Raw genomic sequence first — 25,051 nt, 5'->3', positions numbered from 1 at the left:
AATCTTATCACATTGAAATCTCCGACAAGTAGCCACAGGACTTGCCAACCTTGAATAAGGTTAAGAAGCTCGTCCTAAAATAAGTTTCTCTCGCAGTATAACATAGGCCCGTAGATGCCGGCAAGGGCCCAAACACATCCAACCATTCTATCTTGAAATTTAATCCCAGGAGTAGGATCCAGCAGTACAATCAAGCAGCTCCACAATATTGGAGTTCCAAAGCAGTAAGATACCCCCTGAGTGGTCAATGGTGTTAACAACCCTCCATTCAAGATTAGCACAATTCTAAAGATCGTGAGCAAGAGAGTCATTCATAACTTGGGATTTAGTTTCTTGCAGGATTACAGTTACTGAATTTCATTTGGATAGAAGGCATCTGATTGCAGCTCTCTTCTTGGGGGAGGTGTTAGAAGATATGATCAAGCATGAGTGTCATTGATGTAATAAGCCCATGGTCTTTTGTCTTTTAATTACGCTTACTAGGGTGAAGGGTATGCTTGGAATTGTTGTATTTTTTACATTTATAAATGAAGTTTAAGAGGGAGGATTAGGGCATCCAAGCTCACATCCCTAATCCTCTCCTCTCTTTCACTAACATGCTCTCCCTCTCTCTCTCTCTCACTTAGCCGTCTCTCTCTTTGCACTCTTCTTCTCTCGTCTTCTCTTGTTCCTCCCTTCTCTTCTTGTTCCTTCTTCCTTTCTTCACTATCTTAATTGAAGTTATCAAACATGGAATCCTGAAATCTACAGGTGGCAATTCCACGGACTTCCAAGAAGTTATGATCATTTCCGATGGGTGGTGGGGACTCTTGAAGTATCTGTGTGACCCGACAAGTAGCCTCGGTAGACAACTCCCATCTTCTTGGCTAGTTCCATCATTTGATTCCAAGTGGCATCATTGTATTTGTGCCTCTCAGATTGGAGAGCAGCCATTAACCCATGCACATGATCTGTTGGTGGGGGGAAGGTGAGGTTCGCTGGAATGGGGTTTTCCACTCACCCAGGGAAGGGGATGGGGTGAGGGAAAAACCAGGTTTGGGGCTGTGTTATGTGCCATTGTTTGTTTCTTATTTTCGATATAGCAAGGCTTCTGCATGCATTAACCATGAGGGTGCCATTCTTCTGTTTTATGCTGCCTGTTGGTGTGACTAACTGTTGAGTCCAAGTTGTCCTGCATGATCTCAGAGTTTTCAGCCGATCCTTCTGTGGTTCGTTAATCGGGGAGGGTGATTCATTCTGTCATTACCTGGTGGAAGAAGATCAAAAAGTTCCTTTAGAAACACTGGTTAGCACTCGAGGAGATTCTCAGCATTGCTCATTGTTGTAGTTGTAGTTGGAAGCATGTAATACCAATTCCTATGCAGATGAACTTGCTAATGAGGGAGTAGGCCTACAATCTCTAGCTGTTTTTGGCCTTCTCTCCTGATGTGTTTCTCTCTGCTTTTGGCTTTCTTGCCTTAATAAATCATCGCCTTTTTCCAAAAAGGGGCTAGTTGCATGTTTCCCTAGTAGACTATGCATCTTATTTCCGGAATAGTCTACATTTCAGTCTCACAATATTGAGATGCCTTGAGATCCTTGTCTTGGAGCTAAGATGTTCAAGAAGTCTATTTACTGCTTTTAAATGAACCTTTCTAGGTGACTCCATAACTGGCTTACTAGATCCACAACAAACAAAATGTTTGACCTGAAGACAGCCACAATTATAGGTTTTCCAACCATGCTTCTGTATTCTGTATTGTATTTATCTTCTAGCGAGGCACTTAGATCATCATGCAGATCTATTTTGATTCTGCAGAATGGATCCTGTTTCATCTTGCAATTCATTTACATATTTTGCAATTATGCATTCCCAATTAAATAATTTCCACTTTTCATAAAAGTAAAATTACAACTTCCTCCTTGATTATCCCGATGGCACAACAAAAGGCTATTTCAGGAGAGGGGGGGGTGTTAACACAGGGCAGCTCTATCTGCTCCCTTCTCTTTATTATTGCTGGAGTGGTCCTCTGTTCGACCCTCAAAGCTGGACATCTACATGGCTTGGTATCTGGGTTCTCATGTTAAGCCTTTTAGGTTCAGATCCCTCTTCTCCAACTTGCGGATTAGACAATAATATTTTCTGAAGGGTCTAAAGACCCAAATCTCAATAGCAAAACAGTAGTCAATCTATTTGAGAGCTTGTCGAGGCAAACAAAAATTGCAACAAGTTGGGTGTCCTTGAAATCAATATGGATGTAACTCGCACTCAAAGGATAGCTGAGGCATTGGAGTGCAGGGTATTGGCCCTAGGGGTGGCTTCGAACCGAGCCGGTTCGCGAGCCGGCTCGGTTCGATTAGTCATTTATCGAGCTCGAGCACCAAAATCGGCTCGTTTACCTTAACGAGCCGAGCTCGACCGAAGCTAGGCTCGGTTCGTTGGCTCGCGAGCCTGCTCAAAATGAGTCGGATCGGTATGAATCGGTAAGGGGATCGCGAGCGAGCGGGAGCGAGAGCGAGGGGGGGAAAATTTTTTCCTCCCCCCTCGTCACCGCCGACGCCTCCCATCGGTTGTTGTCGCCGCCGTCATAGCTGTTCGCCGGCATCTATACCGCCGTCGCAGCTGCTTGCCGGCCGCCTCTGTGGCCGTCCGTTCGATTTCTTCTTCTCCTCGTCGTAGCCTCTGTTTCCGTCGCCGCCAACTCCGTCGTGGCCGTCATCCCCGACGATAAGTCCTCCCCGGCGCCGTAACGCCCTTCCCTCCGCGTCGTCGGCGGAAAACCAGAACATGGGAAAAATAATCTCCCCCTTCCTCGCGAGAAGATGATCTCGCACGTGCGAGATCATAAAATAAAAAAATAAAAAAACTTTTTCTTCTGGAAAAAATTAAAAATAAATTTTATAGAAATAATTTTCTATAAACTATTAGTGTCTCATGTTTTCTTAAACATTTTTCTAATTGAAATTTTTGAATAAGTATTTAAAAGTTGATGCTGTAATACTTTTAGCATGAAGCAATTTTCATTGCAATTTTGTGTTTGATATTTTATTTAATTAAAAATTTATCGATAAGTATAATAATATATTAGATTGATTATTAATTTTTATTTATTTCCGTAGAAGAGACAATAAAAGGTTCATTTAACTTTCCTAAGAAAATTTTAAAATATTTCCTGTAATTTTCTAATAAGTCACTAATAGTAATAAGATTTTATTTAAAGGTTTTTTTGGGAATATGTATCATAGGAAAAATATTTTTAGTTTTTCCTAGAATATAAATTTTTATCTAGGGGCACTAAGGAGGCCATAATAAATTATGGCCAGATTCAAAAATTACAAAACAAGCTAGACAACAATTGGAGTAAAAAATATTAATATTGGTGTATTTTAATCCATTATTGAAATTCAATCCTGAACCTCCCCTATCATTATATTTTTTAAAAATGTATGCATAATTTTATATATAATTTATTCAAAGCCACCCCTACGTGCGAGATCATAAACAAGGAAAAAAAACTCTTTGTCCCTTCCTCATGGCTCTTAAATAAATTGAAAATATATTTTAGTAGAAATACGTTTCTAGAGACTATTAGTGGTTTTTTCAATAAATGTTGAAAAGACATTTTTAATAGAAATATAGGGACCATTAGTGCCTCATATTTTTTCAAAATATTTTTCTAATTATAAATTATTTTTAAAAAATCATATAATTTTTCAAGTAAGATTTTCTTGCCAAGATGGGTTAGAAAACCATATAGAAAAATTTTGAATAATTATTTGACAGTTGAAGATATAATACTTTGAGCATGAGGCAATTTTCATAGCAATTTTGTGTTTGACATTTTATGTGATTAAAAATTTATTGATAAGTATAATAATATATTAGATTAATTATTATTTTTTATTTATTTCCTTAGAAAAGGCAATAAGAGGTCCATTTAACTTTCCTAAGAAAAATTTAAAATATTTCTTGTAATTTTCTAGTAAGTCTGTAATAGTAATAGGATTTTATTTAAAGGATTTATAGTTTTTATTTGGGTGATTGTAAATTGATAGTGATATTTTATTTAATTTTGTTGTGTTTGATTATTGTATGGAGTTTATTTATAATGTTATGCAGTGTATGGAGTGTTTAGATTATTTTATGGAGTGTATAAACAATTTCATGAAGTGTTTATGGAATGTATAGACGATTTTATGGAGTATTTATGGAGTGTTTTTGCAGGTATTATGTATATTGATTATGCCCAATTTTAAGTAAAGGTCATGTCGAATTTTATACAAGTATTATATATATAGATTATGCTCAATTTTAAGTAAAGGTTATGCCCAATCTTATACACATATTATATATATATAAGTTATGCCCAATTTTATGTAGAGGTCATGCCTAATTTATGTAAAATGTATGTATAATTTTATATACATTTTATTCAATATATATTTTTTGAAAAGTTTTAAATGTATGTTGAGGCTCGAGCTCGGCTCGAAGCTCGGCTCAAACTCGTTGGGCTCGAGCTCGATAACAATTTTAGGCTCAAGACGAGGCTCGGCTCGAAATATTTAAATCAAGCTCGACTCGAACATAAGCAGGTTCGGGCTCGGCTCGGTTCGATGCCACCCCTAATTGGCCCTTTTTTCTGATTTGGTTTGCCATTATTTGTGGGTTGCCCTCCAAGAAGCTACAGTATTGAAGAGATTTGAGAAAAGGCTTGCTTTATGGAAATTTAGACTCCTATGTTTGGCTAGTTGGAAAAAACTTACAAAATCAGTGCTAGTTGGCCTACCAAACTATTTTATTTTATTTTATTTTTTTGATGAACACTTTGCCTAACATATATTGGGTCAAAATTTGAAGCACTCAAAGAAGGTTCCAAGAGTTAGTTGTTGAGGAAATATTTAGGTAGCTTCTTGTCAAGTGGCCATTGCTTGTAGAACGAAAAAGGTGGAGGGCTGGGTATTGGAAGACTTAAAGCTATTAATTCCTCCATCACTAAGTGGCATAGTAATTTGCCTCTGAAAAGCCAGTACTATGGAGGAGATTTTTATTTGCAAAATACTACTTTCAAGCGGCCTGTGTTTCTAATGTTCTCCCAGAAAGCAGAACATCGTACTGAGGATGCTCAATATGTTAGCATAGAGTTTCAGTGATCAGTCTTAGATTTCATGGGGGAATGGAGAAAATTTTGGATATATACAAGGACTGTCAAGTACCTTTGGGGGGGGTAGTCAACAAACTGGAAATTTGATCTCCATCTTCACCTTCATCTTCATCTTATGCGTCTACATGATCTTCATCTTCGAAATGGGTGTTAGTGTGGACAACTTCATCTTCGAAATCTTCGAAATAGGGTGTTAGTGTGGACAATTTCATCTTCATCTTCATCTTCGAAATTTAAAACTATTGATTTTATTAATTATAAAAATAAATTAATTAAACCAAGTGTTTGAGTTAACAATATTTTAATTACCACTATTAAATCACTAATACAATAGAGTAAATAAAAAAAATATGATTAATGAATAAAAAGTATTATATTAATAACATAAGATAGATTTGCATGGTATTAATTAATAATATATTTTGACAAAATTAAAAGTAATTAATTAATCAAATGCATACTTTAATTATATTTTATTTACCAGAGACTTAAATATGAAGTTTAATATAGTAATAAAATTGAAAAAAATAATAAATAAATACATATACAACTTTGAAAATAACCTAAAAAAATTATTCAAATAACTAGTTCGTGCCTTTAATATTAAAATCAACAAGTTACAAGTTTAGTATATATAAATGACGCATGTTCAAAAGTAATAAGAGTAAAACATCATTTATCGTTCCACATGGAAGTCGATATGGCATCTCGAAATTGTACGGCTCTTGTGGATTCTAATGCACTCTGCCTCCGAATGCTTGTTACTTGGCTACCCACATCCTCAAGATCATCGCAATCGTCGCTTTCTGTATCATCCATTGCACCTAATTGGATTGCATCACCTCCTCCACCGAGCTCACCACCCGAATCATCATCTTCATCTTCAAATATATCATTATAATCTTCTGTACGTATATAATTGTGCAATATGCAACAAGTATGTACAATTTTCACCTGGATCTTAAAAGAAAATGGAGGAGTGCCTTTTAACATTTGAAATTGAGCTTTTAAAGCACCAAAAGTTCGCTCAATAATATTCCGTAAAGATGAATGTCTTCGGTTGAATAATTCTTTTTCATTTCTAGGAATATTATCTCCAAATTCTTGCAGATGATATCGGGTTCTTCGATATGGAGCCAAAAATCCCGGAAGATTTGCATAACCAGCATCGACTAGATAATATTTTCCTATAATAGAAATTATATACCTCATAAAATAATTGAAGATAAAATAGATAAAAAATGACTGCATAAAAATATATTACTTACCTTTAGGTACAATGATTTTATCTCGACGAGTCAATGCGTCCTTCAGTACACGGGAATCAGCTGTTGACCCCTCTCATCCAGCAAGTACATAAGTGAATTGCATATCAAATGAACATGCTGCCATCACATTTTGTGAGAGATAACCTTTTCTATTCCAAAACCTTGGTTAATCTTCAAGTGGAATGTTGGCCTTGATATGAGTTCCATCAATAGCTCCAATACAATCCTAATTATACATTTTCAATTATGCTCAAGCGAAAAAAGGCGTTACCCTCCAACATCTTGTTGTGGAGGAAATATCTTTTTAGCTTCAAGGTATGTAATTTTTTTCTTCAGTAATACATTCACACCTCTTCTAAAAAAAAAAACTTTGTATATTAATCTAAAATTATTTAGTTATAGGAAGTGATGTTACTTTGAAGTAGGGATAAAACATTGAATTGGTTAAAATCTTCAAGTGTGTGCGTTCCGAAGGCCGTCTGACGTAATCAAAGTGAAGTTTGAGGATTGCATCCAACACCTTGTTGAAATACTTATTTATGGTCCAGTTTGATCTATCAAACATCTCTGCTGTGATACTATACGCCTGTCCTTGACCAACAGTTAGGAGGAAATATGCAAGTTGTTCTTCAACTGAGATGGTCTTTGTGGCTAATAAAAACCCTTTACTAGTAAGTATATCTGCCAATTTGTGAAATACCAGTTGGTTCATCCTGTAAACTTTCCAAAATTTAATTGGTGATTTGTCTAGTGCCTTTTGCAAATACAATGGACCATTCATCCCACAAGAACGTGGTACACGTCTGTTGCAATGGTACATATAGTATCTTTCCGTGGCGATCAACAAAGTTGGGAATGCAACCATAGTTGCAACCTTTTCATCGTCTGTCATAGTATCCATGGAAATCCACAAATTCAATCGCCTAAAATTCATAAACACAAGTAAACATCAATCTTCAATCATAACCTATTTGCAACCACACCTATAAACAACCATATTCATCCACATTCCCACATCCTCCATTCAATCACATCCCTATGCAACCATATTCATTTAATTATCCACATCCATACTTAAAGCACCATATTCATCCATGCAATATATAAACACAACAACATATCAAATTTAAATACAAACCATACTAATAAGTCTTGCAACGTCATAATTCAAATAACATACCTAATACATAACAATATTCCAAAAGAATAGTGTATTTATAACGCATTACAATTAGTTTTCAAAACAAAATTTAAGCCACTTGACCCGCTCTTCCACTGTCATCTCCGTAAACATGACCTTTTACTTGGCGTATCCAACCATGAAGGAGCGCGAAACTTCAATTCTGTAGGCAAGTCCGGGATTTCCCTGAGGGCTTTGACCCAATCTCTTTCAATAGCGTCTTTCATCATGAAATTCTCAAATGTCTTAGCAATTCGATCTGTTGCATCAAAGAATCTTCTACTAGTGTCATCATCGGGCATTTCGGTTCTCTTTCTACGACGACTTGAAGATGACCGTTTACTTCTTTCAGATTGATTACCTAGAGACTCATTCATGCTTAATAATGGTGATAGAGTATCCCTAACTATATTAACATCCTTTGGCTCATCCATTGGGACATGTTCCGATTCACGGATTACTTCATCGCCCTGATCTACAAAGGTTGCACCTCCTGACCCTACCGCTATTGTGTTTCCCACCACCACAACTAATTTGTCGTACAGGGGGCAACCTTCACGTCTGTACTTCTCAGCATCTTTATGCTCCTACAAGAATAAAACATCATTTAGACGTCTTGGAATAGAGTTATACTAACGCGGAAAACATAAAAAATATTTTATAGTACATCATGTAGTCAAGCCATACAGATTTTCTGACCTTTATGTATTCCAGCCATACAGAATTACATGCAGTAACTCGTTGTGTGGTTGCATCCCAACCAAACCCACTAGTGTTTGATACAGCTCGTTACCATTTGGTGTGTTTTCTTCCATGCTCTTGTTCGATTCTTCACCTGCTCAACAGTTTTTTTCATGACTGCGTCTTCATTGAACTTATTTACACAGTCCATGTATACCTCATGTTTCCACACCCCGTTATGCAACTTGTTCCCTAGATTGACTTGCTCGACCAACAAATCGAGCATTTTGCTATCATCATCGAATGTCCAAATATCATATGTTCGACCACTTGGTTGTCTTCTTGCAGGCATGTATAATCTAAATCTGAGACGGTCTTCATGGAAAAAACTTTATCTGACAACCTTTATTCGTCACGGAAACACAAACCATAAAAAAAAAATACCATGTGGTGGATATGTATAATACCTGAATCTCCTCACCACATGGCAAAATCATTCCATAGCACTTCAAAAGTTCTCAACAACATTCTCACACATTTCAAAATTAATTAAATTATTTTCACTAATGCATATGCACTAAACAATGAGAACACACACACATCAAGTCCAAATTCATCGAAGACCCCTGGTAGAGCCCCATATAACTTCGTAGTCACTATGAACTGTACCTTGTCAGTGATGGGGGTCGGGTTTCATTGGCTAATGGACGCCTGTGTAGGCGACTCAACCTTGTTTGAATTGGACTAAAAACCCCTAAACACTAATTCCAAAACTTAATACCTCAAAAGCCCTAAACCCTAAACCCTAAACCTAAAAAACCCTAGAGCTTAAAAACACAAAACCCCCAAAACCTTAAAAACCATAAACCCCCTAAACGTTAAAAACCCTAATCCCTAAAATACCCTAAATCCTTAACCTAAACCCTAAACCCGAAACACAAACCATAAAAAAAAAACCTAAACCATCAAACCCTAAACCCTATCACCTACTAAACTCTAAACCCTAATTCCAGAACTTAATACCGTAAAAGCCCTAAACCCTAACCCTACACCCTAATTCCAAACCCTAAACCCAAAAAACCCTATAGCTTAAAAACACAAAACCCCCAAAACCTTAAAAACCCTAAACCCCCTAAACATTAAAAACCCTAAACCCCCTAAACCTTAAAAACCCTAAATCCTTAACCCTAAACCCTAAACCCTAATTACAGGACCCTTAAATACCGCTCAGCAAACCCTAAAAATAATCCATACAAGAATCAATAATTTAGACTATAGACCGTAACCCTAAATCCCAAAATAATGCACAAATAACCCCCAATTACGCACTGAAAATAAATTTAAATCAAATAAAACACTAATTTAATGAAAAAAATTAGGGTTTAGGCATACCTTCTGAAATTTGGGGAAAACCGAAGCCGAAGGGTGAAATCGATGCCTAATCGAAGTTGAAATTAAGCAATCGATGCCCAAATGTCCAAAATCGAAGAAAATCGAAATGGAAATGGGGAAATCGAACGAAATCAGAAGGTATTTTCGGGGGAAAGGAGACTAGCCAGAGAGAGGAGGGAGTGGGAGGCCGAAAGGGAGAAGACAGGGAGAAAGAAAAGAAAGGGAGGTCGGGAAGGATAAGCGAAAGAGAAGCGAGAGAGAGCGATTCCGAGAGAAGAGAGGGAGTCACGGAGACGAGAGAGAGGGCGAGGCTGAGAGAAGACCGAGAGATGAGGCCGGAGACGAGAGGGAACTGAGACGGTGGCCGGAGACGAAAATCCGATCGATTTTATGGCAGCAGTGACGTCGGGGGTGCAGGGAGACGAGAGAGGGAGTGCGGGAGAGAGGAAGAAAAAATAAGAAATGACGACACTTGAGGGAGGGGGGGAGGGGGGCGAGGAGAGAGAGAGGAAAAAGCCAGCGTCGCCCGTCCTTCAATTCAAAGAAGATCAAACAAGGCCTTCTTCCAGATGATCAAAATTAAACCGTGGAGATGAAGGACCCCTTCATCCCCTGCATCAAGATGAAGCTTCATCTGCGCTCCACTAATGACTTCAAGTGTTGAAGGGCATTATACGGTTGAAGATCATCTCATCTTTCAAGTTGACTAACCCCCCCTTTATGTGCAAGCGACAGGATCTTCTTAGGTTTATTTATTTCAAAATGTACCAGGGGTCTGTCCTGATATAAACTAACTGCATAATCTTACCTAGCTTAGAGATGAATTGTTGTCATAAAATTTTGAAAGAAGCCAAAAATCCATGCTGATACTATACTAAGAGGCACAAAAACGCCAAATCTTGAAGGAGAATTGGCAATGGAGTAGATGAACAACCAATTCATTCTTAGCCTCATAGAGCTTGTGATGTGCATAAATGGTATGTGTTGAAGAGCATATATGGAAGAGTCTTATATAACTTTCACAGTAAGAAGTTTCATAGAGCCAAAATTAATATGGTGGAGTCTCACAAAAGAGTCTCAGTTAAAAGTGTTTTAGTTATGTTAGTCTTCTATTTGTGTTCAGGTGTTCAATTGTTCTAAGACTTATATTTTAGTGTTTAATTTTCGGTGTAACTGAGATAAAGTTAGTTTAATTGTAATTGGATTCTACTTGTTTCCTCTATTATAAATAGAGACTCGTTGTACTCCGATTACATCAAGTCATTAAAGTATTTCTCTTTTCTAGAAATTCAACAGCATTAATTCCCTTGCAGTCATTATTATTTGACGTCCACAATCTCCCTCTTGATACACACCAATTGAAGTATAAGACTTTTGCACCAATTCCTGCATTTATTTTGGCGTTTTGTTTGTTTGAGTACTTAATCTCGGGAGGCTAATAATTTCTTCTTGTGTCCTCAATGAGCATAAACTAAACCTATTTAAAATACTGAAAATAACTTTCTATCTTTTTTTATTTATTTATTTTTTGATGAAGATGTATTTATGTTAATAAGAGAAAAATTACAAAGGGAGAGGGAGCAAATCCCTAACAACAAGAGATTGCAGGGTCGCTTCTTGCTTGGTTAGCACATCTGCTGCCGAATTTGCAGATCTCGGAATGTGAGACCAAATACAAGAGAGAAGTGAGGAGGGGAAGCACACTCGTACCAGCCAATGACCACCTTCGAGTCCCCTTCAATGTCAAGGGGACCATTGTATTTGTCTTTGAAAACGCGAAGCCCATTGAGGAGGCCATGGAGCTCAGCCGACGTTGAATCAGAAATGCCTAATGGGCCAACATAAGAGAAACACTGATTGCTAGATGGATCCGAAATACCTCTCCCAAAACCAGCGATCTCAGGATTACCGAGAGAAGAGCCATTCAATTCAACTTTAGGTAGCCAGCTTCCAGGGGAGTCCACTCCCGCATGACTAGGACCTTGGTCCCAATGTGCATCTTTGCCAAATTGCTCCAGATTTTACGGATAGTGATACCCTCGAAGGAGGAAAAAGACTTCCTAGTCAGAAGCCAAGTGGAAATTTGGCCTGACACCCTGTCCACTACTCTTACCGCTGATTCACTTCTAGTATTGAAACGTCTTTGGTTGCGTTCATTCCAAAGCCCCCACAGAACAAAACTGGCACAAGCGGAGATCATCACTTTTCCGAGACCAGGAAAGGGATAGCTAATGAGCAACTTGCTGAAGGAGATCAGATCACCTGACATACAGAATTGCAGCCCCAACTTACAGAGAACAGATGTCCACACATTCCACGAGAAGGAGCACTGTAGCAGAATATGACTAGTGTTTTCAACCTCTGTGTTGCAAAAAGGATTTGAGGGGGTCGATAGATGGGTGACCCCTTCTTCTAAGCACGTCTGTCGTGAGAATCTTACTTTCAAACTCTCCACATGAAGAATTTTATCTTTGGCGGTGCACAGAGATGCCATACAAAGTATATCTCATGCTCCCTTTGAGTTGAATCCCAGCCATTAATGTATATGTATGCAGATGAAACTGAGAAGGTGCCGCTTTTGTCAGGTCACCAAATGAGCTTGTCAGCATCAGAAGGTCTAATTTTGACATAATTTAAAGAATCCATCAAGCGGCTTGCTTCCAAAGGCTCTGTGTTGGAGAGACCCCTTCGGGGATGTAGGCTCAGACTACCCCCCTTAAAAGCACTAGCTACAGATTTCTCCCTATGTGTAGAGAGGAGGAATAGATTCCTGAAGGAGATCCGTAAAGGTTCCTGCCATGTCCACCAATCATCCCAAAATTTAATGGGTCTACCATTTCCAACATAGAATCTACTGGCTGAGGAATTTTTTTGAAGTGAGTATAGTGATCTCCAGATTGAGGATAATCCTTTCTGATTACCACCTGACATCCACCATGGAGAATTCCAACCAAGCTTGACCAGAACCATATCCTTCCAAAGGTTAGGAGAAATTGTGTTGAACTTCCATATCCATTTTAGGAGCAGAGCTTGGTTCATTTCCTTTGATTTTTGACTCCCCAGCCCACCCAATCTCTTTGGCAGACAGACCTCATCCCATCTGACCAGGTGATATTTAAATGTATTGCTCGATCCCCTCTAGAGAAACCTTCTTTTAAACTTATCCATGATTTTACATACGAAAGAAAGGCAAGGCATAAAGGATAAAGCATAATTTGGGATGCCCGCGATACAAGACTTAAGGAGGATGAGCCTTCCAACTTTGCTGAGAAGATGCCCCTTCCAGGTTGCTAACCGAGGACTCAATCTATTCAACCACCGGATTCCATAGACTTTGGGATATACGGCCTTTGAATAGGGGGATGCCAAGGTAAGTTGCTGGGAGACTAGTTGTTGAACAACCAAATATATTTGCCATCTTTGCAAGAAGCTCAGGTCCAACATTGAATCCCATGAGAGAAGTTTTCCTCCAATTAACTTTTTGCCCAGACGCTAATTCAAAAAGGCCCAATACCACTTTGATCCTTCTGGTTCCATCTATATTTCCGATTCCAAATATAATGGTATCATCCGTATACTAAAGTATGGGGATATTAAAAACCTGCTAGGGACTAGCCGGGAGGGGGCATCCTAGATTAACAGGCGAATAAAACATAGAGGAGAGGAATTCTGCTACCATGTTGAATAAGAGCGGGTCACTCTGTCTGATCCCCTTGGTACCTTTGAAATATCCACAGACTGAACCATTGAGGATGAGAGAGTAGGAGGCTGAGTCCACACAACTTCTTATCCAAAATCCCCATGTTTCTCTGAAACCCATTTTCTTCATTATCTCTTCAAGCATGATCCAATTAACTCTGTCGAAAGCTTTTTCCATATCAAGCTTTAGGGCGATTCTCGGGTCTTGGTTACGGCGGAAATGATCAATAAGCTCATGTGCTACCATTGTGGAATCTAAGATTTTTCTCCCCTTAAGGAAAACACTTTGTCCTCTGTGGACGACAATAGGGAGCGAAACCTTTAAACGGTGAGTCAAAATTCTCGCAATTATTTTGTAGGTTCTTGTTACAAGACTGATTAGGCGAGAATCTGCTGGTTTCTCAACACTTGCTTTCTTCGGAACCAAAATGATAAAAAATGCGTCAATGCTATGGAAGGTGATACCATTTCTGAAGAAGGCATGGATCATTGCTATGATATCGTCCTCTAGATGGGACCAAAATCTTTTTAAAAAATCTCCATTGAAACCATCAGGGCCAGGGGCCCTATCTCTTTCCATGCCCAAGAAGGCCCGCTCAATTTTTCCAATAGAGAAGGGGGATTCTATCAGTGAGGCAGCTGTTGGAGAGAGATGAGAGAAGCTAATGTGTTGAAGCCTTCTAACTACAATGATGATTGTTTGCTATATTTGTTGCCATAGGATCTAATAACATTGCATGTGTATGATTATCAAGAAACCGCTATATGCATCTAACTTTTATATGGTACTTTCTGATCAATGGTTTGATGGCAGTAGAGCCACTTTCAAATTAGAAAATTTTAAATCTTTCAATCTGAAGCTATTGTTGTGTTCTGCAGACATTATTTTCAAACATGGATAAGTTACTTGGTTGTGATCGTCCCACTGATTGCAGTTTGTGGTAAGCTTCTTGCTGCTTTCCTATTTTTGTTTTTTTTTTGTTTTTTTTTTTTGAGAAATGTTGGTCTTGAGGTTTTTTGTAGCGAAAACTGAAACTTGTTGGTTGTCCCAATTGTTATTTTGTCTAGAGTCCACTTCTGTTGATTTAAATCCTTGATCTAATCTTTGAATTGGAACTTGTAGAAGTTATGGCTCCTTCATGTGATTATGAAGTAGTCAACAAACTCAATCATGCTGTGTGTGGGACATGGGATAGAATTTTAAATTTTGTTGGAATCCATATTAATTGTATTTTTATGGAACAGGGTAGGGTTGTTAGCATTTCATCTGGCATTGGTGAATCACCCTCAAGATGCTTTTGTAGTTTGGGTTTTTGCCTCGGTATTGTATCATGGAGAGTGGGAGAAAGCAGTTAAGTTTGCAAGAGAAAATGCTCAGGAGTTTGTTCAGTTCATCCCTGAAATTTTGGAGTCATCGGGGGTGAAATCAGATGAATTTCTTGAGAATGCAATTTCTTTGTTGGTGTCTTCGATAAAGTCTTCTGTTGATGCTTTAACAGACATGGAACCTCTTATTGAGTCAATGGCCAAATATCCATCAGCTCCATCTCCAGGTTTGGTAAGTTCAGATATTCTTTCTGTAATATTTGGTCCTATGATGTATATTTAGAGGGAAGCATAGAGGATTTATTATCATCCTTAGATTAGATACCTTCTGGTCTTACATCTATGGCATTGGGTACTGCAATTGACACACACTTTTTTTTTGTTTTTGTTTATTGAATTGATGCACACTTGTATGCACTCCAACATGGATTCACCCACGGCTGAAAAATTCTCACTAGTTGAGCAGTTGAACCCATCAGATATGGTTGAGGTTTTACACTTGTATGGGCACACAGTGCGTTCAGCTTAAAATCTTGTTTGCTTTCCTTTCTTTAGACTGTTTCTAGCCTTAGTTGTTGCATGATAGGACTCCTCAAATTGGAGAGAGCATGCAGGCTTTGAGCTACATGACTATGCCTGTTGCAAGAAAGTTTGACATCTTTTTGTTGCCCTATGATCGTCTTGTGTTACATGCAGGTGAAACATGTGTAGCATTTGCATGTGAATAGATAGTTTGTAAGAAAAGCATGTAGTATCTGTTTGTTCTTCGTTTCCATGGCCATCTAATGAAAGGATTGTGCATGTGGAATCTATCAGGTGATCATACCAAAGAGGATCGGTAAAACAGTATCTAAACTCTTCGATGTCTTGGAGATTGATATCAAATTGTACACTAATATCAGAGAGAGCTCCCATATCAATTACAAACTGCTTGCACAAGGAGATCCAAGGGAAACAAGATTTGTGATTGGTAAAGTCATCACGAATGTGATGAGTGGCACAACTGTAGAGCAAGGAAAACAGGAAACAGGCGACGACAATGTAATGAGCAGTATGGCCGAACAAGAACAAAAACAGGACGTAAGTGAAGTCAAGGAAAGCAGATCTATTAGTGAAAACACCCTGGATGTAATGAGCTATACACTTGTACAAGAAAGAGAATTGAACAAAAAAAATCCTATTGGCGAATTAATCATGGATGAAGTAAACACTGAGGCTGTACAAGAACAAAAACTTGAGGCTGTTGGGGGAAAAAAATGCACTCGGCCGCTGTCATCACTATTTGTGTAAACTTATAAGTGTATGAATGTCCACACCTTGTTGAGTATGTAAATCTTTCAAGCATAGTGAAAGTATCTTTAAAATATGCTTCTTTTTTTATCTATTAGCTTCTTGAGACAACAATCACTATAATGTGACTAAGGTAAAGGAAATTCCTGTTTGGAAAAATAATTAAAAAATTATACCATCTTGGATTATTGCAGGGTATTAGAGATGGGAGGAGAGATTGAAGGGAGATAGAAGTGAAAGAAGATGAGACTCAACAAAAGAGAAATGGCCATAAGAAGTACAACTCTCATTAGGGGTATTCAATCCCTAGTCCCTTTTATAACATTACCTATGGAAAGATATTGAAAAGACAACAATAGTGTTCCTCTACCTTACAAGTTATACATTATACCTATAACACTTTGAAAACAAAACAATATTACAAATTATTATCTCCTCACTAAGGCTTCGGCAAAAAAAAAAAAAAAAAAAAAAAAAAACTTGTAGTTGCTCTGTCGACCAATGTAGGTGTAATGATCTTTGATTTCGAATCCAAACTTAACTAACATAAGTTTCCTTGCATAAGTACATATGTTGTGCGCCATAGCTCTGTATTCAGTCTCTATACAATAAGTTCTAGAAAGAGAGTACCTTTCATGGTACTGTCTCCGTAAACTGATCAAGGACATTCGCAACATGGATGTTAGGCCTTGTTATTATAGCATAAAGTAGTTTCACAACTGGTCTTTCTAATGGTGTTTTATCCCTCAAAATTGGATTTCTAATGATCATGGAGGACCACAATAGGTCCCATTGGAGTGTCTACCAGTTTAACTCTTGCCGAAATTCAAAAAATTCTTGATAATTCAACAAAGTACAAGAACACCTCGTTCTTAATCTTTCAATAATGATTCACAAGTCCAAACTACTTTGCAGAAGGTGGATCAGCTAGTTATTAACAACAACCGGAGTTAATTTACATAATATATTATTAATATTAGATAAAATACTGGAGAACCGCAAGAGGATAGGGTTGAATACAGAGAAGCACCTCTTCCATTTTTTTTTTTTTTTTTTTTGAATTGGGGTGTGTAAAATTTCTATTTGCAAAGACAGTAGCAATCTAAGACTTGAGTTATCATACTTGTTCACAGTTACTCATGTGCTGCAACAGAGAGTTTGCCTTCCTCTGAGCCCTATTGGTTCCAGTCCTTGATATCTCAATCAAATGCTCATAGACACCAAACTGAAGAGCAGCCAAAACAAAAGAAGAATTACTCAGACTCAACTCCAGCAGAACAGATAACGCGCATTCCTTGTTCTTGGGGGTCCCTTCTCTGATGAACTGCACAAGAGTTTCGATGAACGAAAGCTTTCCAGTTGCACTCCGCCCTAAGGGATGCGTGACGAGGAGGAGGAATATGGAGAGAGCCTCGTCTACCATACCCAAATTCCTGTCACCAAGTACGTTGAGCAGAGGTGGAACGATGCCGGCTTCGATAGCTGTGGCTTTGTTCATGTTGTTGAGAGACAGGTTAAATAGCGCTGTTGCAGCGTCCTTTTTACCTCGGATCGTCCCGTTTGTTAACAGTTCCACCAATGGAGGAATGCCGTTTAACGACCCGATAAGCACTTTGTTTTCGTCGACCATGGATAAACTGAACAAAGCTGCAGCCGAGTTTTCTCTAGCCTCCTGGGTGCCATTCTGTAAGATGTCAACGATAGCTGGAATCGCTCCTTGTTTTGCTATAATTTTCTTGTTTTCCTCCTCAATGGACAAATTCAATAAGGCTGTGACGGTGTGTTCCTTAATCTTGGAATCTGGATAAGAAAGAAGATGAATGAGAGGAGGGATTCCTCCTTTTGTGGCAATAGCGATTCTGTTGTCTGGGTTTTCCTTGGAAAGCATTCGAATCTTCCTAACAGATTTTCTTTGAACTTCGAGTTGACTAGATGAGAGATTTTGAACCAGCCAAGAGATTTCCTCCTCTTGCACCACGGAGCTCTCTGAGCTCGAAGTTGTCTTCTTCTCGGGCAATTGCACGTTGTTCTTCTCGCACCACTGTTGAATCAAGTTACGAAGGGCATAATTTGAAGCAAGTGACAGATGGGCCAGAGGTAGCCTGGTGATCGGACATGTTCGGTGGTTGGAATCTATCCATATCTGGATGCTGGATCTTTCGTAAGTCTGAGAAGGCAAAAAGAGCTTCTGTTAAGGTATCAGGAAGGGGAGTTCTTCACAATGGTTATAAAAGATCAACCGTTTACCTGTCCCGTAGCAACAATAACAGGATCTGACATGATCTCCAGTGAAATAGGACAAAGGAACTCGCCAGGAATTTGCAACGATGGACACTTTTGAAGTGTTTTCGGGACAACAGGATCTTCAAGACAATCAGTCTTTTCTAGACCGACAATCTGTCTGAACTGGTTGAGTAGGTCTATGATATGCTCAGTGCTCTCTGAACTTTGCCCAGCTCTCTGAATTCTGAGTTTTCTTACAGCTTCAGTTTCTGTCTCCAAGTCTGGAACTGAATGCAACTCCAATTTCTTCGCTAATCTTTCTAATATGGCGATATCAGCGTTTCGGTCATCCTGTTTGGAGAATATAACCATGACATCCATAGCAAGCTCAATGTCTTGTGTGTCTGTTCTCTTCTTAGCCTTTTTGAGTTGGACTCTCATGAACTCCACCTGAAAATATTTTGCGATTCAGACCAGGGTAAAATCTTGAAAAGAGATGTTAATTGATTTATTCACTGGCTACAACGTTTCTTTCAGAATAATCTACTGGTTTTTTTTACTATATGGGAAGTGGAGCACTGAAATGGGATTCTGAAAAGAAATAAGTAGCCAAAAGAAGATCAGAAAAACGAAAAACAATCGTCTTCTTCAAGATCTGATTCATGAGGCTCAAGCTATGAGAACAACAAAATCAAAACACCCTTTTTCGTCATTAGAGGTAAAATGCAAAATACTAACTTGGTCCTTCACTTCATCGGATATCTCCATCTCATCATACGGCATACCCTCCAATGCCTGACACAACCTGTCATAGATTCCATGAAATATAGCCATCACCGCCTCGCTTTCCATTACCTGATCCAAAAGGTGAGAGGCTATTTTAATAGCTTTATTACAAGTTCGCAATTGACTAACACTCCTGCGTTTCCAGTCTATGGTTTCGAGCAGAAAAGAGAATTAGTAAGAAACCAGAGAAAGCAGAAGAAAGGGTGAAGACTAACCAGATAGATCTTGCTTCCATCATGACAGCACTCCAACATCTTCTTCGCGCAAGCAGACACCTTCTTCAAACTGCTCAAACATTTGACAGCATCGACAGGAATAGGCCCTTCAAGATCCTGAATCTCTTCCAGTAAGGGCAGCAAAAGCTTCATCCGGCGTATAAGATTGAAGCACTCTTTCCTCAGGGTCTTCCTGAAATCCCCCAACCCAGTGACGGACTCAACGACATCAATCAGCTCCCGGATCGTAGGATTCGCCTCCTCCTGGGTTTCAGACACCTCCCCTTTCTGAATCTGCTCCACACTCGCTTCCTCTCCGCACGCTATCCTCACTGTCTCCTCCTCCATCTTCCCGCTAAATCCGGTATCCAAGACTTGGATTATTTTTCCGAAAAAATCAAAGTTTGCCCTGGACCTGTTCTCGAATCAGAGGGAAAGACGGAGGAGGGGCATTGACAAAAAGGAGGAAGCGGGGGAGATGGAAACCCTAACCCACATATCTTCCTTACGAGACGAAAACGATAGGGATAGGGCTTATTCTAAGTCCGTGTGCCTTTTTCTCTCCCTGTGGGAGCTTGTTTTTTCGCGGCTCTTTCGGTTGGAGGAGAAAGGAGGAGAGTGGACTTCGCGGATTCGGCCGTTTGAACTTTGAAAATCGGTTATATGATGAACGGATGGGCACGTCGAACGCGGTTTTGGACAAAGGAGTACAGGTAAGAAGCACCAGAGAGTCGAGCTGTGGGAGAGAGAAGAGAGTTGCTCTGGGTGGGTGGTAGGGATGGCATGGGGACGCAAAGATTAGCAAAGTTTTCGGCGTCCCGCAAGACTATACAGGAACCGTAGCCGCGTAAGGAAAAAATAATTTTAATGGTAGCCAATGATGGAGGAGGATTCGATAGTCCCGATCGAGAACTGAATTCACGACGAGCTGCGAGTCTCTCTCCAGTCCATAGATGAACCATCGCTCAATTCAATCCAGTCCCAGCAAGAAGAAAAACTGGATAAGCCCGCGTGCTTTCCGATTCTCATCTTTGAGAAGCTCGATAAGCTTGCACTTTGGACGAGATTCCGGTGGAAAAGAAAAGGAGTTTTAGGTTGTGCCTTTCGGTTGAAATGTGAACTTGAGAAGCTTCAATCATTGTTCAAATGATGCTTTCGTCCTCGCTATTGCCGCAAGTCCGGCGTCGTGTCTGCAGCGGGGTCGCCATCTTGTCCGTGCAATCCACAAACACGATGGATTTGGAATCATTAGATGCGTAATCGCCGTTAAGGATGTTCCTCGAGACAACGAGAGAGGTCGTTGGATTTGAACGCCATGACTGCAAAGCGTCTTCCATGAAGTTTTCGATTCCCGTAGCTGAGATTCCTTCGTGAATGACGCTTGTGAAGCTATCACGGGTTGTGATTTCGATATCGAACCAGAAACCTCTTCCTGGCGAAGCTCTTCTGCTCAGATTGTTCATGGCGGTGGGTTTATGAATTTCCATGTGAAAACATTCGCCCATTGGATGCTTGCGACTCATAGCAGACGCATTCTCAACGCTTCTCAATCAATCTGTAAGGATATCAAGGACACTACTTCCCTGGTGCGCCATAATACATCAAGCACAGTTCCTTGGCAAGCTGGCCATTGTATTGAAGACGTCGCTTACTATTCCTCTTGTCAAGGCGCAGGTATTATGTTTTCTTCTCAATCTACCTAGGCACAGTAATTTACTAGTTAATTTTTTTTTGTTAAAATTATGGGTAGCTATTATTCTGTTGGTTAATTTTGATCGTTCTATTGTTATATATCTTATCGGTAAACCTTTTGGATTCATCATGTTTTTTCCACATATTTTCATAAGCTTTTTTTTTTTTTTGTGTTCCCTGAAAATTTTATTATACTTTTACGGTAAATCTTTCTTGATGTCGGAACTGGTTAATTTCTTTCTTGAGTAATGAGTTATGTTTTTACGAGTGTAGATAGTGAATCTGTAAGTGTTTCTTTAATTTTTTATTCTTTTTTACCACTTTGGAGTAATGCTTATAGACCTACTACCTGCAATGAACAGGCAGTGTGTCCAACATCTAGCGTACGTTAAGTATTTTTCTTTAATTACCCAAGTTGTGATTTTTTTTTGAATTACTCTTAAAATAGTGAGTAATCTTTTTTTTATGCCATAAAATTGAGCCTTTTTCTTCCTGTGAAATTGAGCATTTTTTCAGACTTAGACTATTTTTTTTACTAGTGCATAGAGTTTTGTTGTTTGCATAAATTTCTTCACTCATATTTGTCTTATCCAAGTTGGCTCTCTATCTACTTTTGATCCTAAGCTTGAGGGAGAGAAGTAAAAGAAAAAATACTAAAGAAGAGGTATTGAGGAGTGTACAATGAAGAATTCCACATACTGAAGAAAAATTCAAATTGTGACTAGTGATGAAAAAAAAATTTAAGGGGGAGAACCGAAGATGAAGACCTTGCATCTTTAAAAGAATTTTTGTATCCCGAAATGTTGAAGATGAAGATTAAGAATTTTTTCTTTGCAACCTAAAGTTGCAACTTCCTTGAGGGGGAAGTGTTGACATGACTATCAGAGAAGCCTCACAGAAGGGGAATCAATATGGTGAAGCCTTATAGGAGTCTCATGGCCAAAAATATCATATAAATGTTTCATTTCAAATGTGTTTTAGTTCTTTTCATTCGCTTTATTAGTTGTTTACTTTGGTTCTAATTAGGAGTTCTAATTTGGGTGTGATTGAGACATGTGTAGTTTAATTTAACTCTTATTTCATGCATCATCTCTATTAAAAAAAACCGAATAAACTCAATTTACACAATCAAGGAATCATTTTCTTCTCCTAAAATTTCAAACATTCATAAAAGTGTTAAGAGGCAGAGTAAATGCAAGGGAGTGAGCTCAACGACTCAATGAAAGTACGAATCATAGGGAGTGTGCTTGCCATTAAACCTAAGATGAATCAACATGTGAGGTAGTAGGATGTAACTACATCCATAAGCTTTTCCACAAGAGTGAATTATGCACTTTGGTTTTGTTGATTTCTACGACCAACACATAAACACCAAAGATCTCAAAGGAAGGAGAGAAGAGAGGAACTTTAGCTCTTGGGAGAAGGGAGAGAAGGAAGATGAAGAGAGAGAAAGAAGATGAAAAGAGTTGAGCAAAGAGGAAGAGACTTAAATGCTCTACCCGATGCCTTGAGCTTGTATTTATAGTTGTGTGAAGGTGTATACAATAACTATAATGCCCTTAGGAGTACATGCTTCAAAAGAAAAAGGTATAAAAAGACACATTAGTTTGCACAATTCCAATTCTATGTCATCTCTATGAAAGTTCTCCTTATTTAATAGCCATGTCACCCCTACACAAGTGGGTGTCTTTTAACACTCCCCCTTAAGATGGTGTTTGTAACTTTACTTTACAAATAATCTTGGTCAAGAAACTTGTTTACTTGAAAAAGAAAATTTTATTGACCTGATGTGATTCATCTTCTTCTTGTTCACATCTTGCTTGTTCTCATTTACTTGTATATTCTAGCCACATAAAACTTTATTACCACAATACATGAAATTCTTTATTGTTAGTTACCTCTTTCTTATACTTCTTCTTCTACATCTCTTCTTCAAGCTAAGAATCTTTTTTTTTTTTCACCAAGAGACCCTGCTTGCACAACATAATGGTGAGAGAAAAAAAATCACTTCTAGCCATTATGACAAAGCTCCATAAGCCAATCAAAATAGTCATAGTCTGAAACATACTTCACTCAATTTTAATGGCAGAAAAATAGCCCAAATTTAGGGCACAACAAAAAGACTTCTCACTTTTTAAGGGTACCTCAAACACAAATTACCTCTTGGGTGAAGAATGACTCAAGATGGATGTTGGGCACACTTCTATACTTTTTAGGTTGTGGGTCTATAGGCATTGGTCTGAAGTGATTTTAACAAAAAAAAAAAACAAAATTGAAGAAAGCAATTTAGGAATTATGGGTGTGAATAAAAAGATAACAACTCTCATACTTCAAAATGAAGGAGGCACACAATGCAACTCTTCATACTTTCAAGTGCGAAGGAGGTGTTTTTAGACTAATAGATGGATGAAAGTGATCAAGTTTGACTCAAGAGGGAGATAAAAAAACAACTCCTCTATGAACATGATGATTGAGGAAACTTTAATAATATGTCTCCAATGAAAAAGTTTTGAGATGGAACATAATGATAGAAACTTTCTAAAAATACACTTATCATATAAGGCAATTACCTTTTAACGCACCTTGGCCAATTTGGAAAGAAAAAATTCAAGAGAATAAATTCTGGAATAAGGGAAATCCAGGACATTAATATTTGAAATTTTGAATGAGAAAACAAAACTTTTTATTTAAAAATTTTCAGACTTTATCAAAAAGGAAACTAAACTCATAATGAGAAAGACTTTTGTTAAGAAAACTAATGTAAAATGAGATCAAACAAAAAAAAATTAAGGAAAGATACTCAAGTTGGTAAAATCTTGAATAGATTTTGAAAATAAATAGGAAACTTAACCAACATTAGCAAACTCAAAAAGTGAAGCAAAAAATTCGGCTTTAATTTGGATTTTCGCATCGAACAGGATATCAACATGACATTTGATTCTTCCATTGTGGTTATCTCCCTCTATGAAATTGAGAAATGATTTATTGGGATAGAAAGTACAATCACATAACTTTATTTTTAGATTAATTCTCAATATAAATCCTCAGTAATTTTGGTATAAGCTGTTCAGGAAGTTGAAGCTTTCTATTGCTACAAGAAATTTTTTTGTTGTTTAACCTTTGCTACTTCACATGCCGATTTCTCTTTCTGAAAAAAACTGATTTTGACGATTCTTTTTGAATTGGAAACTAGACTCAAAGATACTTCCAAAGATATATATTTTTCTATATTAAACATAAATTAAGAGAGTGAGAGTGAAATATCCAATGAAAAATAATAATTGGGAAAGAAGACTAAAAGAAAAACTAGAAACTCCTCTTTTTTCTTTTTCCTTTTCTTCTTCTTCTTCTTCGTTCCTTTCTTCTCAATCCTTCTCCTTTTCCATGTCGGATCTTTGCCCACTCTAATATCGTGTTGATTTATAGGGCCAACTCATAAATATGAAAATCTCAAAGGAAGGAAAGAAGAGATGAGCTCTAGCTCTTGGTTGAGAGGAGAGAAGAAATCAAGAGAGAGAATGAAGAGGAAAAATGAGAGAGGTGTATGGACAAATTTGAGCCAAGAGGAAGAGACTTGAATGCTCTACCCCATGCATTGAGGTTGTATTTATAGTTGTGTGAATATATTTACAATGATTACAATGCCCATAGGGCAACAAGTTCCAAAAGGAAAAAAATCATAAGGGGACATACACCAGCTTGCACAATTATAATTCTATGCCATATCTATAAAATTTCTCCTTATTTACTAGTCATGCCACCCTTACACACTTGGGTGTCTTTTAACAGGTTTTTAATGAGACTTGTTGAATGGAGGGCCTATGTTTTTCATGCATAATTTGGGCCCAAAGGAATTCCCAGTTGGAAAATATGCACCATTCAAAGTTCACCTTGAAAGCTTGATTTAGGGCAAAGAAACTTTTGGACCCAAGACCCAATCTTTATGCTACTCCGAAATGTCAAGCCAACACACAAGGTAGATCTTCTGCTGCCCTTTGTAAGACCAGAGGAAAGAGAAAATGATTTGTTCAATTTGGTATGGAACCTACTTTTGGAGTTGGAAATGGCTAACCATGTGAATGGGGATAGAGGCAAAATTTAATGAGGGTGAGTCAACCAGCTAGGGAAAGAGACTACCCATCCAACCCTCCAACCGGT

At 38.2% G+C, this 25,051-nt stretch overlaps 2 protein-coding genes across 3 annotated transcripts in view; one reads left to right on the top strand and one right to left on the bottom strand.

The window, feature by feature from the left end:
- The window catches only part of LOC137944749 (uncharacterized), a 30,470-nt gene extending 14,359 nt beyond the window's left edge, over positions 1–16,111 (top strand). For both annotated transcript variants that reach the window (XM_068790487.1, XM_068790486.1), the window contains exons 12-14: positions 14,241–14,302; positions 14,607–14,919; positions 15,504–16,111. In XM_068790487.1, the coding sequence (XP_068646588.1) occupies positions 14,241–14,302; positions 14,607–14,919; positions 15,504–15,977 (849 nt within the window). In that variant the 3' untranslated portion in view covers positions 15,978–16,111. The remainder of the gene's footprint in view (positions 1–14,240; positions 14,303–14,606; positions 14,920–15,503) is intronic.
- A 983-nt stretch (positions 16,112–17,094) lies between these two features.
- LOC137943767 (U-box domain-containing protein 15-like) lies at positions 17,095–19,549 on the bottom strand. Its single transcript, XM_068789201.1, has 4 exons — positions 19,202–19,549; positions 18,939–19,055; positions 18,225–18,650; positions 17,095–18,144 (listed from the first exon to the last, which is right to left on the bottom strand). The coding sequence occupies exons 1-4, from the start codon at positions 19,547–19,549 to the stop codon at positions 17,095–17,097; spliced, it is 1,941 nt and encodes a 646-aa protein (XP_068645302.1).
- Positions 19,550–25,051: the final 5,502 nt, after the last annotated feature.

This window comes from Aristolochia californica, unplaced genomic scaffold (assembly GCF_029961685.1).
Source record: "Aristolochia californica isolate CCGP_79_NKW_82.1479 unplaced genomic scaffold, dmAriCali1.0.hap1 SCAF_11, whole genome shotgun sequence".
In the NCBI taxonomy this organism is placed as follows: Eukaryota; Viridiplantae; Streptophyta; class Magnoliopsida; order Piperales; family Aristolochiaceae; genus Aristolochia; species Aristolochia californica.
The sequence above is the reverse complement of the archived record's forward strand: the minus strand, read 5'-3'. Positions and strand labels throughout refer to the sequence as shown.

Excerpts from the sequence above, each read along its gene's own strand:
- LOC137943767 (XM_068789201.1), bottom strand. The coding sequence starts at position 19,549 with ATGGAGGAGGAGACAGTGAGGATAGCGTGCGGAGAGGAAGCGAGTGTG. Across the intron at positions 19,056-19,201 it reads ATGGAAGCAAGATCTATCTG|GTAATGGAAAGCGAGGCGGT; the intron begins GTTAGTCTTCAC and ends CTTTTGGATCAG. Across the intron at positions 18,651-18,938 it reads CCGATGAAGTGAAGGACCAA|GTGGAGTTCATGAGAGTCCA; the intron begins GTTAGTATTTTG and ends AAATATTTTCAG.